The 14,195-nt window shown below is 45.8% G+C and overlaps 1 protein-coding gene and 1 pseudogene across 5 annotated transcripts; both read left to right on the forward strand.

The window, feature by feature from the left end:
- Positions 1 to 1,920: 1,920 nt before the first annotated feature.
- Positions 1,921 to 3,464, forward strand: LOC123107893 (serpin-Z2A-like; annotated as a pseudogene).
- A 4,093-nt stretch (positions 3,465 to 7,557) lies between these two features.
- LOC123105209 (probable helicase MAGATAMA 3) lies at positions 7,558 to 11,158 on the forward strand. 5 transcript variants are annotated; one of them, XM_044527229.1, is made up of 8 exons: positions 7,558 to 7,899; positions 7,996 to 8,738; positions 8,850 to 8,908; positions 9,221 to 9,492; positions 9,770 to 9,835; positions 10,298 to 10,542; positions 10,638 to 10,710; positions 10,794 to 11,158. In XM_044527229.1, exons 4-8 carry the CDS (start codon positions 9,352 to 9,354, stop codon positions 10,824 to 10,826), a joined length of 558 nt encoding a protein of 185 aa, XP_044383164.1. In that variant the 5' UTR covers positions 7,558 to 7,899; positions 7,996 to 8,738; positions 8,850 to 8,908; positions 9,221 to 9,351; the 3' UTR covers positions 10,827 to 11,158. The 5 variants fall into 5 exon arrangements, 4 of the variants coding, with proteins under 4 accessions (XP_044383164.1, XP_044383166.1, XP_044383168.1 ...); XM_044527231.1 differs by having other exon boundaries at positions 8,006 to 8,738; XM_044527232.1 differs by having other exon boundaries at positions 7,559 to 8,738; positions 10,793 to 11,158.
- Positions 11,159 to 14,195: the final 3,037 nt, after the last annotated feature.

The raw sequence follows: 14,195 nt of genomic DNA on the forward strand, positions 1-14,195 counted from the left end.
CTTTAAAGACGGGAAGAGGCATCCTTCCTGATTGCGACGGCACAGAGGAACTCTCAATGAAAGCACCAATGTTAGTGTCAAAACCGGCGGATCTCGGGTAGGGGGTCCCGAACTGTGCGTCTAGGCCGGATGGTAACAGGAGGCAAGGAACACGATGTTTTACCCAGGTTCGGGCCCTCTTGATGGAGGTAAAACCCTACGTCCTGCTTGATTAATATTGATGATATGGGTAGTACAAGAGTAGATCTACCATGAGATCAAGGAGGCTAAACCCTAGAAGCTAGCCTATGGTATGATTGTTGTATGATGACGTTATCCAACGGACTAAAACCCTCCGGTTTATATAGACACCGGAGAGGGTTAGGGTTACACAAAGTCGGTTACAATGGTAGGAGATCTTGAATATCCGCATCGCCAAGCTTGCCTTCCACGCCAAGGAAAGTCCCATCCGGACACGGGACGAAGTCTTCAATCTTGTATCTTCATAGTCCTGGAGTCCGGCCGAAGGTATAGTCCGGCTACCTGGACACCCCCTAATCCAGGACTCCCTTACCAACCTTCGCCCTCACCGTCCTCCATGTCCCACAGAAAATTCTCAAAGAGATCGACAGGTGTAGATGACGTTTCCTCTGGTGCCAGGACGACGAGGTTTCGGGCGCCAGCTGCAAGGTCAACTGGCCAGCGGTCTGCGCCCCGATGGAGCAAGGAGGCCTGGGCATCCCTGACCTACAGCGTTTTGGCAGAGCGCTACGGCTGCGCTGGCTCTGGCTTGCATGGCACCACTCGGAGCGGCCTTGGGTGGGCACCGAGCTGCCTTGCGGCGGCGCGGACAAGGCGCTCTTTGCGGCCTCCACCAGCGTGGCGATCGGTGATGGGGCTCGGGCCTCTTTCTGGCTCTCTCCATGGATCGGCCAGGGCTGCCTCTCGCAGCAGTTCCCAAGGCTGTTCAGCTACTCGCGGCGCAAGAACAGATCGGTGCGGGAGGCCCTCAGCGACGACACGTGGATCCGCGACCTCGCCCACGGCAACAACCGCCATCTCCTGCCGGACGTCCTCGCCCTTCATCGCCTGCTCCAGGGGACGGACGCGCAGCTGCAGCCAGGAGTGCCGGATGACCTGACGTGGAGTAAAGTGAGCTCAGGAAAGTACACAGCAAGGTCGGCCTACCTGGTGCAGTTCTAGGGTAGAATGGCGACCCTCTTCGACCGTCTGGTTTGGAAAGCCTGGGCGCCGGGCAAAATCAAATTTTTTACCTGGTTGCTTCTGCAGGACCGGCTCTGGTGCAATGACAGACTCAAGCGGCGGGGCTGGACAAACACTTACTTCTGTCAGCTCTGCGTCAGAAACCTGGAGTCGTCGCGCCACCTCTTTTGGAGCTGCCAAGAAACCGGACGAGTGTGGGCCTAGCTGGGACTGTGGCACAACTGCTCGGCTCTCACCCCGGCCGCGAGCTGGCGCCATGACAGCTCCACCGCAATCGTGCAAGGCATCCTGGATAAGAGCCCGCACCAATGGTGAAAGGGAGTGCGGACGTTGTGCTGGCTTGCTTGCTTGGAGATTTGGCAGGAGAGAAACAACAGCACCTTCAGGTAGCAACTGCCGTGCGTACCCGGAATCATCAAACGCATACGAGACAACATCGAGCTATGGAGAACCACAGGAGCTGCATGCTTAGAGAGCCCCTTCGGGGACCCCCCCTTGAGAGATAAACCCACTCTTGTTTCTAGGGTTTTTGGCCGTGTGTGGCACTCCCTAAACCCTAAAACTTCGATCCTAGGACCCTCACCACCATTGTTGTTTTTCCGTTGCTTTCTGCTATGATCAATGAAAACGCCAGCAATTGCTGGATCTTTCAAAAAAAAAGAGGTGAACACCCTGCGCAGCCCTTTTTGACTCGGCAAGCGCTATAGCTAGGGCACCATGGAGAAGGCGGCGAGACGTCCAAGCAAGAAGGCTCGTACGATGTCTACCGACTCCGACGGCCTGGCGGCGCTCGCCCTCCGCCTCTCCAAAAAATTCTTAGGCGGCGAGGAGCACGAGGGCCAGAACATCATGTTCTCGCCGCTGTCCATCTACACCGCGTTGGGCCTCCTGACACCGTGGACGAGATCCTAGCCGTGCTCGGCGGGACCTCGCGCGACGGGCTCGCGGGGGTCATGCGACTAGTGTCGAAGCATGCCCTCGCCGCTGACGATCCGTCCGGTCCGCTGGTCGTTACGTCCGCGTGCAGCGTGTGGTGCCACAAAGATCTGGCGCTGAAGCCGGCCTACCGGAAGGCCGCCGTCAAGTCCTACAAGGCGGACGTACGCGCCGTCGACTTTGTGAAAAAGGTCAGTACAATACTTCTTCGGCGATGCCATCTCGATCTGTAAAAATATATTGAGATATCAAATAGAGTATATTTGTGGCTTTCAATTTCAAGTTTCAATGCTGATCCATCTCTCTCCTGCATGCAGCCGGAGGATGCGAGGAAGGAGATCAACAGGTGGGTCTCTAAGGCCACGAAGAAGCTCATCACCAACGTCTTACCACGGGGCTCAGTGCACCGCGACACTAGGCTCGTGCTCACCAATGCCATCTACTTCAAGGGTATGTGGGAGAACGCCTTCAGCAAGAGCCGCACAAAAGACCACACGTTCCACCGCGGCACCGCCTCGACAGCAGCACCGTTCAGGTGCCATTCATGGACGGAAACAGACGCCACAAGTACCTGGTGTCCACATATGACGGGTTCAAGGTGCTTAAGCAATAATGCTAAACATACAAAAAGTTACACGCAATTACACGCTGACTAGAATTTTTTTCATCTACTAACCAATCACGAACTTGCCCCCCTAATTTTCAGGAAGGTGGACCGCCTCCCCACGTATTGACCAATCAAATTAACTCTTTTTGTAAAACCTAGTAAATCGTTTGTACCTGTAGCATTGCTTAAGCTCCCCTACAAGAAGGCGGCCAACAACGGCGCCACTTATTCGATGTGTGTCTTCCTCCCGACCGCGCGAGACGGGCTGCGTAGCCTTGCTGACGAGATGGCGACCGGTGGGCCAAGCTTCCTGTTCGACCACCTGCCGACTCAGTCTAGGAGCGTGACCAAGCTCCGGCTACCCAAGTTCAAGTTGTCCTTCTTCTGCAGCATGAAGAAAGTTCTGGAGATGTTGGGGCTCCGGGCGGCGTTCAGCGGGGAGGCCGATCTGTCTGACATGGTGGACAAGGACTCGGCCGGAAACGACGTGCCGCTGCGGGTAGAGGATGTGTTCCACAGGGCGGTTGTGGAAGTGAACGAGGAAGGCACCGAGGCGGCTGCATTCACCGCCGTCATGACCGTATTATATTGTTGGACACCTCCGTCCGTGCCTGTTGATTTTGTAGCAGACCATCCTTTTGCCTTCTACATAGTGGAGGAGGTGTCCCATACGGTGGTCTTTGCTGGTCATGTCCTTGACCCTTCTGAAACCGAGTGATAAAAGCTATCATGTGTCGAAGATAGATACAAAAGCTCGTTTTAATTGGCACCATAGATCTACCAGCAATGCTACATCTACAGGAGTTTTACGGGCTAGACTGGAGATGGGGTGTATTGATTGGTTGTTAAGATGAAACGGGACCCACTCTGAAAATCAAAGGGGAACAGATTAGTGAGGGTAGAAGGTTAGTCCGTTAATTCTTGTAGAAGTTTTCTGTACGTCTAGCATTTTTGATAGATCTACTATGAAAAGTTTTCATCGTTTACTTTAGACAAGACAACTATTAGTCCAACCTATTCGGATATATGGTCATGCTCTTTTCATCATAATATTCGCAACATAAATGTTCTTACAAAAAACATGGATGTCTTCTGCATTGTTTATGAAATACTAGTATGTGTTTGCTGATGGAAAAATGTTGCGGGTGTTAGTTCTCTGGTTTCATCTTAATTCTCTCCACCCACCACTACCGGACTAACCCCCCTATGCCGTCGGCCTAGGTCTATGCCAACGGTGGCCGTCGGCGTAGATAACATCAACGTACTTGTGTCAAACCGTCGGCATAGGCATATATGCCGACGACATCCGTACGTCCGTCAGCATAGATACACCGTCGGCAGAGATTATCACCAGACAGCGCCATCACACACGCTGACCAGGCCGTCGGCATACCTGTGCCACATGGCGCTCCTTGGTTTCTCCTGGACATGGCTATGTCGAGGGCCAGGCCGTCGGCATAGATCTAGCACGGTGTCATCACAGGGCCTCTGTAGGGTGTGGTAAAAGTTTGGACGCGTTTCGAGTAAGCCTCCCCTGAGGCCGCTTGTAAACCGCACTGTCTCCGAGCTAGTATTTGGGTATCGAGAGGTAACATGTCCAATTTGCGCAGGAAGTGCTAGTCATGTTTCTCCGTTGGCCTCGAAACTTCTCGTGCTCTAAGAGGGGGCAACCGCATGGCATGTGCCACGGTGTAACGCCCTGGACACACCCGCCGGTGGTCGTTACTCCTGGCGGGATCTAGACTGGCCCCACAGATCAATACTAGTCTTTTCTGCGCACTTTGTGCTCACTCATGCGCACCCTGGAGCAACTTCCCGGTCGGTCACCCATCCGGAAACTACTCCAAGCTAAGCACGCTTAACTTTGGAGTTATGTCCGAATGGGCTCCCGGAAAAGAAAGAATTCCTTATTGATATGAGTACCCTATCATCCCTAACAAGCCAGCTATCACACACAGCCTCACATTTTTCGGGGACGCGTGCAATATTCGAGAAATTTATTGCTCTGCTATGGTTTCATCACCGGAAATTGCAGATCAGCAAGGCGCCGAATGAAATTATGCCCGGTAGCGGCATGTGAAATCATTTGTGATATCCTTGTGGCATGCCTAGGGCTTGCACAGATGAGGGAGGAGTGTCATTTCCGAGTGCAGCTCTCGATATGTGTGGCATTTTCAAGTGCCGCTCTAGGGACAAGGTAAACTAGATCTTAGGTTATATCCTTTACCGAGCATGACTCTCGGAAAAGGTGTAAACCCTAGATCTAGGTCTCGTACCTTTACCGAGAACCGCACCGACAGACTCTTGGTAAAGGTCAGCGAACACTTAACTCTGCCGCACGATCTCTTCTCTCTCTTTCTCACCATGCCCCCAACACCCCACCGGCGCCCCTCCCCCCACCACCGAGTTGCCCCCCCCCCCGTCCCACCGGCGCCCTCCCCCTCGGCCGGTCCCTCACCCCACCCCATCCCCCTCCCCGCCCCACTACGCCCCCTGACCCCGCCGACACCCCCAACCCCGTCGGCACCATCTCCCCCTCTCAGTGAGTTGTGTCTCCCCCTCCCCGATCTTGTATGTATGCATGAATGTATGTATGGATGCATGGATTTTTATATGGATGCAAGGATTGATGGATGCGTGGATGTATGAACGTATATATGTATGTATTAATGCATGGATTGATGCATGAATTGATGCATGGACTTTTTTGGTTGTAATTTTTTTTTGTAGTTTTTTGTATATATCAATATATGGATGGATGGATGTATGTATGTATGCATGAATGCATACATGGATGCAAAGAAGGATGGATGAATGTAGATAATTATTAATTTTCTTGTATAGATAATTGTTGATGCATCTATTAGTTCATGTTATTTGTATGGATGCTATGGATGCTATGGAGGTCACCTATGTTCCTCCTCTATGATCTTTTCATAGTAGGAGGAACAAAGGAAGAGCGACCATCACCGATAGTCGATTGATACGTCTCCGTCGTATCTACTTTTCCAAGCACTTTTGCCCTTGTTTTGGACTCTAGCTTGCATGATTTGAACGGAACTAACCCGGACTGACGTTGTTTTCAGCAGAATTGCCATGGTGTTATTTTTGTGCAGAAATAAAAGTTCTCGGAATGAGCTGAAAATCAACGGAGATTATTTTTGGAATATATAAAAAACTAGTAAGCGTGCACGTGCAACGCACGATCTTACAGATCGATAAATTTAAAATTCTTTTAACATTACTTTATCCATATATGCACCTAATTGTGCATGCTTTTAGAAATATTAGCCTAACTATAAAGGTTGTTTACTAATATGAGTAAAAACCAACATAATAAAGGCCCACCCTAATTAAATACATCTCAGCTCAATATGTTCTGTGTTCCAAGGAGTGTATAGGATGCATGTCTTCCTGCTTAGAATATCTTTCCGTCAAAAAGAACATCGATCCCATCTTCAAGCTGCTCAATCGAACAATTATTCCCGGCCAAAAATACAAATACCTCAAACTTTTATGAATTCGTATTGGTGGCTAACTCTCAGGCCAAAGTCAAACTGTTGGTTAGGTGAGAGTACACGAAAAATGGTGTAAGCACACGGTTCGATCACATAGAAGCAAGTAACAGTTTGGTTCCTTACAAGTTAGGAGCCAGGATGCTCTCCTATGGTCCTTCCATACTGAGTTATTGTCGAGACACCACAGTGCAATACTCCACTCTCCATACTTACAACAACTATGTAAATTCAAATGTACACATGAACAACAAGTATCTCAGATGTTTATAGTTTGTCAAATAATTTAGCAAGGGATGCAGCGCATTCTAAACCGATTGTCACATAGTGTGTGGCTGCATATCTTCAATCTCAGAGATCCTCACAACCAGTCTTGGAGCCAAGAAATCCTCACATGAACTAAAAAATCCCTCCTACTTGGAGATATCATGGAGTTATTAACAAGACTGCTACCACAGGATCTGAAGAGCCTTACCTTTGTGTGTGCGCATTGAGTTGTACATGTTTGATCTAAAATAAACATGAGAGAGTGCCATTACCAAAATAAGTAAATTTAATAAATAAAATAGCATTACAACTTTCATGCAATTCCAGTGAGCTCCATGCTTCAATCATGGTGTGTAACAGGGCATACTAAATGATAATCATTAGTTTAACTTAACCAAATGAAAGAAAAATTGTGATTTAAGTCTCTAAAATGGGTGCTCCTTACAATGAAATCATGTAACTTTACAAATGAGAAAATAGACTAAGGCTCTAGAGATGTAGACTATTCCATGAGATAAATACGATATAACTTTGACAGCAGTAATGGAGCTGCATGAAATAATATAATGTTATTCAACTCATCAACCAACACAGTGTTGTTTAACTCTTTAGCAAAGCCATTATAATTAGTTACTGCTCTTTCGAGAACCTTGTAGTTGAGTTCATCATATTTATAGTCTTTATCTTTACCTTTATATATATTATATATATTATATATATATATATTATATATTATATATATATATTATATATATTATATATATTATATATATTATCTTTACCTTTATATATATTATATATATTATATATATTATATATATATATATTATATATATATATATTATATATATTATATATATTATATATATTATATATATATATATTATATATTATATATTATATATATACTAATAAACCAGACATTGCTTCTGGTCGTCCGTCGTGGTTGTTTTGCAAAAAAGTCCCTGCAGTTTTTGGAAATTAAACCCGCAGTCCCTTCTTAAGTGAATCTGGAAAACGCTTCGTGTTTTTGTGAAAAAACCCTATTTTTTGTTTGAAATTCAGTCCGCACTCCTTTGTTCCACCCCTCGACCCCGGCTGCATCTGGCGACGCCGCCACCTCGCCGCCAGCCCGCGTCATCCGCCGCCCCTTGCCGGCACGCGCTCTCCCCGTCCGCCTCCGGCCTCCATCATCTCCGCACCGGCGACCTCCCCTTGCCTCCTCCTCCTTCCCTTCTCTTCCACCTAGATTGAGAAGGGAAGCCATGGCGCTCCCGCAGCGGCTAGATCCAGACCAAACCCGTGGGGTTCCAGCTCGACCTCCTCGCAGCGACCATGGAGGCGGAATCCGCGGATCCCACGACCACGGTGGTGCGAGCCCCCCCTCCCGCGCACTCCTTCCCTTCCACTCTGTTCCATTGATGCAAAATTTTCTCTTTTTTTCATGATTGACCACTCGCAATGGAGTTGGAAGCAGGAGGGATGTGGGTCAGGCATCTACATGTGCTGCTGAATTCGATTGATGGTTCTTGATTGTTGAGTAATTCCTGTTAGTTGTTATATGTGCTGCTGAATTCTCCATTAGGGACTTGATTCATGTTGGTTGCTGACTTCATTGTTGATTGTTGATTGTCGAGAGAAAATCCAGGAGAGCGGTTGATGCTAGCGCTGGCGATGCGTCATCTCCCGCCCACGCAGCCTCCCCACTATGCCTCCACACCCAGATTCGAGTCCTCTCGGTCTCCCTCCCCCATCTGTGGTCGGCAACGACAGTCATAATGATAGCGAAGTGGTGCGACCAGGGGATGGCGCACATACGTTGTTGCCGTCGGCTGGCCTATGCTCGCGTTCAGGAATGATGCGTGTTTGCTTTACTGTAGGTGCTTTGGCGCTCTGTATTAGCTTGTTGTAGATGCTCTGCTTCCTCTGTTTTCTGCTTTGTCGTGTATCAATTGGGTGGTTTGTAGCTGCTGATGTAATCCAAGATGAAGCAGGCATACATGTGGACGCTGCTTCTCGCTTGTCTAGCTGCAACTGATCGCTGGACAATCACTTAGGGCAGTATCATTGCCATATAATTATTGCAGAGTTGTGTAAGTTTGATTCATGAATGATAGGACCAAGGAAGGATAAATGAAATGCTTTGCAGTTCAAAAGAGAGTTAACAATGATTTAACGACGTTGGATGGCTGCATGTGCTCCTAAAGAAGGTCTGTATGAACATATCAAGCAAGTCCTGCTAGCAATGCTTCATTCATACAACTGTTTCTTGTGTTGTTACTTCTATAGTGAGTGACAAGTTTGCAATCTCATATATGCAGAGGTCGGCTGCTAACAGGTTCCAGGTGGCCGGGATTGAGGAAATTATATCAGGAAACGAGTGAGCCTTCTGTTTTGTGGTTCAGCAGCATTCTCTATTACAGTGTACATTATATTTGTTTCCTTCTCTTTTTATAATTGTAACAGAACCTTTTCTCTCTTAACAAATTGAAATCAAGACTGTTTTTCTTTAATGAATTTATATTTTTAATGCTTTAAAGCACTATAAAAGCTCATGATGAGTGTGTAAATTCCCATCATTTTGTTGTTATGGAGCTCTCAAAATTGACATTTTTCTTACATTTCCTTGTTCTTAATTTTCAAATCTGAACTGTGATCGTTGCTTACCAATTCTCACATCCATTTTTATCAGTTTTACAAGGATGCATCCCTTTTTACATGGGGAAGCAGATAACAGTAATGAACCAAGCAAGATGACTATGGTGCGTGACCTCAAGCTGTGATAAGACAGAAACTGGATCTTCTGTGCCCGTTGAAGATGAGATGGACGAAGTTACTGATGAAGCAATTGGTGCAAAGCTCAATATTTTATATACACAGAAAAGGGCAGTTTCTTCAGAACTTGCCACTGCTCATGCATGTGAAAAGAACATAGCTGATAAAAACAAGTCTCTTAAGCACAAGGTAAGGATGTCATTCTCGGAGAAGCAGAGATTGTTGTAACAACACTCAGTGGGTGTGGAGGTGATATTTACGGAGTTTGCTCGGAAACTGCTTCAACTAAGAAATATGGGAATTTCTCTGAGCAAACTTTGTTTGATGTTTTTGTTATCGATTTAAGCTGCACAGGTGGGGTCTCAGACTCTCAATACAAACTGTCCTCTTTCAAATCAAGCTAGCTTTATATTTAATATTTATTATATGCTAAACACTAAGCTTCTTTTGGTTTACTCATATTTAGGCTCTTGAGCATGCAACTTTGATTCCACTTCAGCTACTCAAGTCAAAAGGAACTAAGTGCATAATGGTAACATGCTCTCTTTTAAAACATTTCTGATTAAAGAATAGTTTTTAGCTACACCTTGAAGCAACATTACAGTGCTATCTCTTACTTAGTAATGTCTCTTTTGAAGGTTGGTGATCCGAAGCAGCTACCTGCTATCTCTTACTTAGTAATGTTACTTATTAAAGCGCATGTCAAACCATGTTGTCATTCTTGGATTTTAGTTTTCGGTGTGCCATATCTTTTTTACATTTATGTCCTAAAAATGCTCTGATTCCAATGATGAGCAACCTTATGCAATTTTATGTGAAAACAATAGCAACCTCATTAACATGATTACAAGTAACAAGCTGCGCATACATAGTCCCCGTGTGTTGTTTGAGTATGCCATTCTTAATGGATTACTAAATTTGTATGTGAGAACTGAGAAGAGCTATCAACTGCAGGCCGTATGCTAATTTCTCAATTATTTTGTATTGTCTGCAGGATCGAATGCATCCTTACATTAGCAGATTCCCGTCGTTGCATTTCTATGAAAACAAACTGCTGGATGGTGCTCAGAAGGCTGAGAAATCAGATCCTTTCCATGATCACCGTTGTCTTGGTCCATACATGTTCTTTGATATTGCCGATGGTCGTGAGCATGCTGGAACAAGTGCTGCTGCACAATCACTCTCTAATCAACTTGAAGCTGGTGCAGCACTTGAAATACTGTCATTTTTAAAGAACAAGTAAGAGTATTGTCTTTGCTTTCACAGTTTCACTTCCTACTGGAGGGGGTCTTATTTTGCAGGTAACTGAGGTTCTATACTTGCTTTGTGAACAGATATCCAACAAATTTCTCCTGTAGAAAGATAGGGACCATAACTTATGGCTATGTTGTGGAAGAGTTCTTGCGGGTAGCATCTTTCCATTGTCTGTAAATTGATGTATAAAGCGGGCATTCCATTCTTTAAAAATTGATAGATAAAATGGATGCAGGTGTGAGCTTGAGGAAGAAGGAGACGGCAAGTGAAAGACCGAGAAGACCAGGAATTATTCTTTGCTGGCCATAAGGTGGAGGCGCTGCTTAGGGAACATGTGCGGACATCCTTGCTCCTTTTATTCTTCCAGTTTTAGGTACTCTCCAACAGGCTTGTACGGAGTACCTATCTTGCTATGTACTGAATTATTTGCAACTATGTAGCAAACTGTATTAGGAGATCTAGATATATAATGCGTGTGTGTATGAATTAATTATTACCATCACCTAGCTAGCTTGTTACCTGAAAGATCGAGGCGAACTTTTATTGTATGGATGCTGTGTCGCTGGTTTTCTGTGATGTTTCAGGGACACATTGTTTTTCATTTTTGGGACTTCATGTAAGTTTTGGGCCGTGGCTCCCTCAAATCAAGTCGGATCAACACTCACTCCCTGTATGTTAAGATGGTCCTTAATTAATGCTATAATCTTATATATGATGACATTCAGGGATACTTTCCACGCCTTGCTCCTCTTTAGACTTCTAGGTACTTTCCAGTAATCAATTTGCAACCAGAATACAACGTGTCAGCAATTGCTCCCCAGTAAACGAGGTGAGTGTTGAAACTTTTATACTGTAAAGACATGTTTTAAACTTTTAAGTTCTAACAATAGTAGTACCATTGATACAGATAAGTTGCTTGAACATTAGTTTTGGTATAGTAGAAAAATGATATATATAGTATATATTTGTTCTTTTTCACTTTTTGTTATTTCTTTATTTACGTGTTAAAAAAACATGCCGCCCAGCCCCCCTCTCCCTTCTTCCGGATCAATCCGCTCCTTCCCCAGAAGGCATCGCCTCGGCATTGCTAGGCACGGGACTAAGGCGCCTGCCGTAGTGTCAGGCCAGGGGCAAGTCTCTCTAGCCTCTGTGCATGCGCCCTGGGTTGCCTAGCACCATCAGTGATGGTGGCGAAGAGAAGTGGCAACATGGATGGATCACTAGGGGCATGTGAGAATTATTTCTCCCGTTGCAACGCACGGGCATTTTTGCTAGTAATACCTAATAAGCATCTACCAGATAAGCACAATACAGTGGCTCAAATTTTGTTCGTTCAATTAGGTATAAAATTCAAAGAAGAATATGTCTGCTGCTACTTACCGAAATTTATTTGCATGCTTACTTATGGCAGGCAGAGATGTATATACATGCCCCGCAGAGTCATTGTTATTCTTTGAAGCCGAAATCGTAGTACCTTGAGGCACCAGTGCAGCGGAGTAATTTGATACAGTTATGTTCAGAATCAGCATCCACACCCACCCAATTGGTATTTCTATCTTCACGGTATAGAGAATTCAGCTGACAGAGAGTAGAATTCAGAGAAGAAAGAGGGCAGCAGGTTCAGAGTTTCAGGGCAGGGGAGAAGAGCAGAGTCACAGGTTCAGAATCACAAGCTTTCCAAATGGCAAAAGGAAACCAATCTCACTTAATTAGAAGGGGATGACGCATAGGGTTGCACTCCAGTTCTGGTTCGTGGTGGCTAGAACAATCATCCTTGCAAGCAAGATATATCCTCACAAGAAGCCTATGACTAAAACCAAAGTGCAACGAAGAGAGACGAACCAAGTCAAATCAGCGGCGGTGCTAGGTTTCTGCAGCTAGCCAAGGCGATATCGGGTAGTCAAAGATGGTCGTGACCGCCCGTGTCCGTAAGCTATCAGACATAATGAACAATAGGTTGCTCCCCTAAAAGAAACTGAAAATTAAAAATAGGTTACCAAATACAGTCGGACTTGCCAAATAAACATGCGAAATCAAATCACACGCTTGCGAATTGTAAGCTCATGCTATTTTTCAATCAAATACATCTGGCATAATTAGTGTAGCTGGGTTTACAACTGGACAAGATAGACAATATAAGCTGACAGGCCATGCATTACAAATTTAACCAAAATTTCACAAAATAGGTACCTTCACAATAGCAGTATATACAGCCGGTGGGAATAAGCGTTGCAAGTCTAAGCGCAAACAAAAGGGGATGATGAAGTAACATGAGAAAACACTAATCAGAATTGTACATTGGAATCGCAACCGGAACCTTCCTGTGTTTAAGTTCCGAAAATTGTAAGCTATGTATCACAAAATTGTTTCATTCTGCAAAGGGGTCCAAACCATGTACTCCCATCCACCCCTTGTTCAAAGACTGTCTGCTCATTTAAGACATATGGATAGCAAGAAAGAAGACTAACTGGAGATGATTGAGCTTATCTCATTCCTCCCCAGCGTGAATGCCAACTATCTTGGCATCGCTTCAACCTCAAGGTATGGATCTTCAGAGGGATTTGATACACCAGAACGTTTGAAAGCAAACACCCACGATTGTCTTATCCATAAATTTTCATGAATGTAGGATCAATAAAATTCAGTTAGCATGAACGATTTCCAAATGTACTTTTTAATGTTTCAAAAAAATTCCAGAGAAGAAATCACCTCAGACGAACTTCAAACCAGAACAAAGATCTGGTGTTGCCGACAAGCTCCTGCGACCTACTCAATCCAGATCGTCGGCTCAAACCTGCTGATTCACATGAAGCTTATAGATAGAGTTTGAGTGCAGAGTAGGACAACCATGGAGGCCGATGTGGGAGGCGCGAGAAGGTGATGCGCCCCGGTGGTAGAACAGACGGGACGAATCTCGGCTGGATCCAATAACCAAGGGAGGAGTGCCATGTGGTCGGCGGTGCCGTCCAGATCAGGGGCGTGCACGGCGAGACGGCGCCATTGCAGCTCGTCATCGGTGTAGGTGAATGAGGGAGACGTCGACTCTACCTCCTTTGGCCGTCCGCTATGTGGGGAAGATGCATGATAGGACGGCTGGAAGGTGTTGTTGGCGTCGAGGATTGCTGTGGAAGAGGGCGGCGCACGGGTCGATCCTTCAGCGGCGTCGGTGGCGGAGGAAGAGGAGGATCCGAGGGCGGCGCTCTAGGCCGCGTAAGGCAGGCGGCGTGGGTAGTGGGGGGTGTTGTTTTGAGCAAGGCATCACACAAATTGAGGGGATTGCGATCAGCTTCCTTTTCGCATGCCTCGTGCGTGATTGTAGGGGTTGCGGACATGAGTGCTTCGTATTTTCCTCGGTGGAGCACGGTCAGTTAACCTAAATTACTAAACGCACGCCAGAAAACAGATTATATTAAGCCTAGCTGTCAGATCGAGTTTGATGGGTCTAATCATGCGATGATAATAAATCCGTGTACGTTTTATGGGATGCGTTTAGAGAAAATAATGTTGGATTGTTTATTCGCAGTAGAGAAGTAGAGAAAAACAGATTATATTAAGCCTAGCTGTTAGATCGAGTTTGATGGGTCTAATCATGCGGTGGTAATAAATTCGTGTACGTTTTATAGGGTGCGTTTAGAGAA

The sequence above is a fragment of the Triticum aestivum genome, chromosome 5A (genome assembly GCF_018294505.1).
Source record: "Triticum aestivum cultivar Chinese Spring chromosome 5A, IWGSC CS RefSeq v2.1, whole genome shotgun sequence".
Taxonomy (NCBI): Eukaryota; Viridiplantae; Streptophyta; class Magnoliopsida; order Poales; family Poaceae; genus Triticum; species Triticum aestivum.

Coding starts and splice junctions, on each gene's coding strand:
- LOC123105209 (XM_044527229.1), top strand. CDS start 9,352: ATGGACGAAGTTACTGATGAAGCAATTGGTGCAAAGCTCAATATTTTA. Junction 9,493..9,769: donor ACAAGTCTCTTAAGCACAAG/GTAAGGATGTCA, acceptor ACTCATATTTAG/GCTCTTGAGCATGCAACTTT. Junction 9,836..10,297: donor AAGGAACTAAGTGCATAATG/GTAACATGCTCT, acceptor TATTGTCTGCAG/GATCGAATGCATCCTTACAT.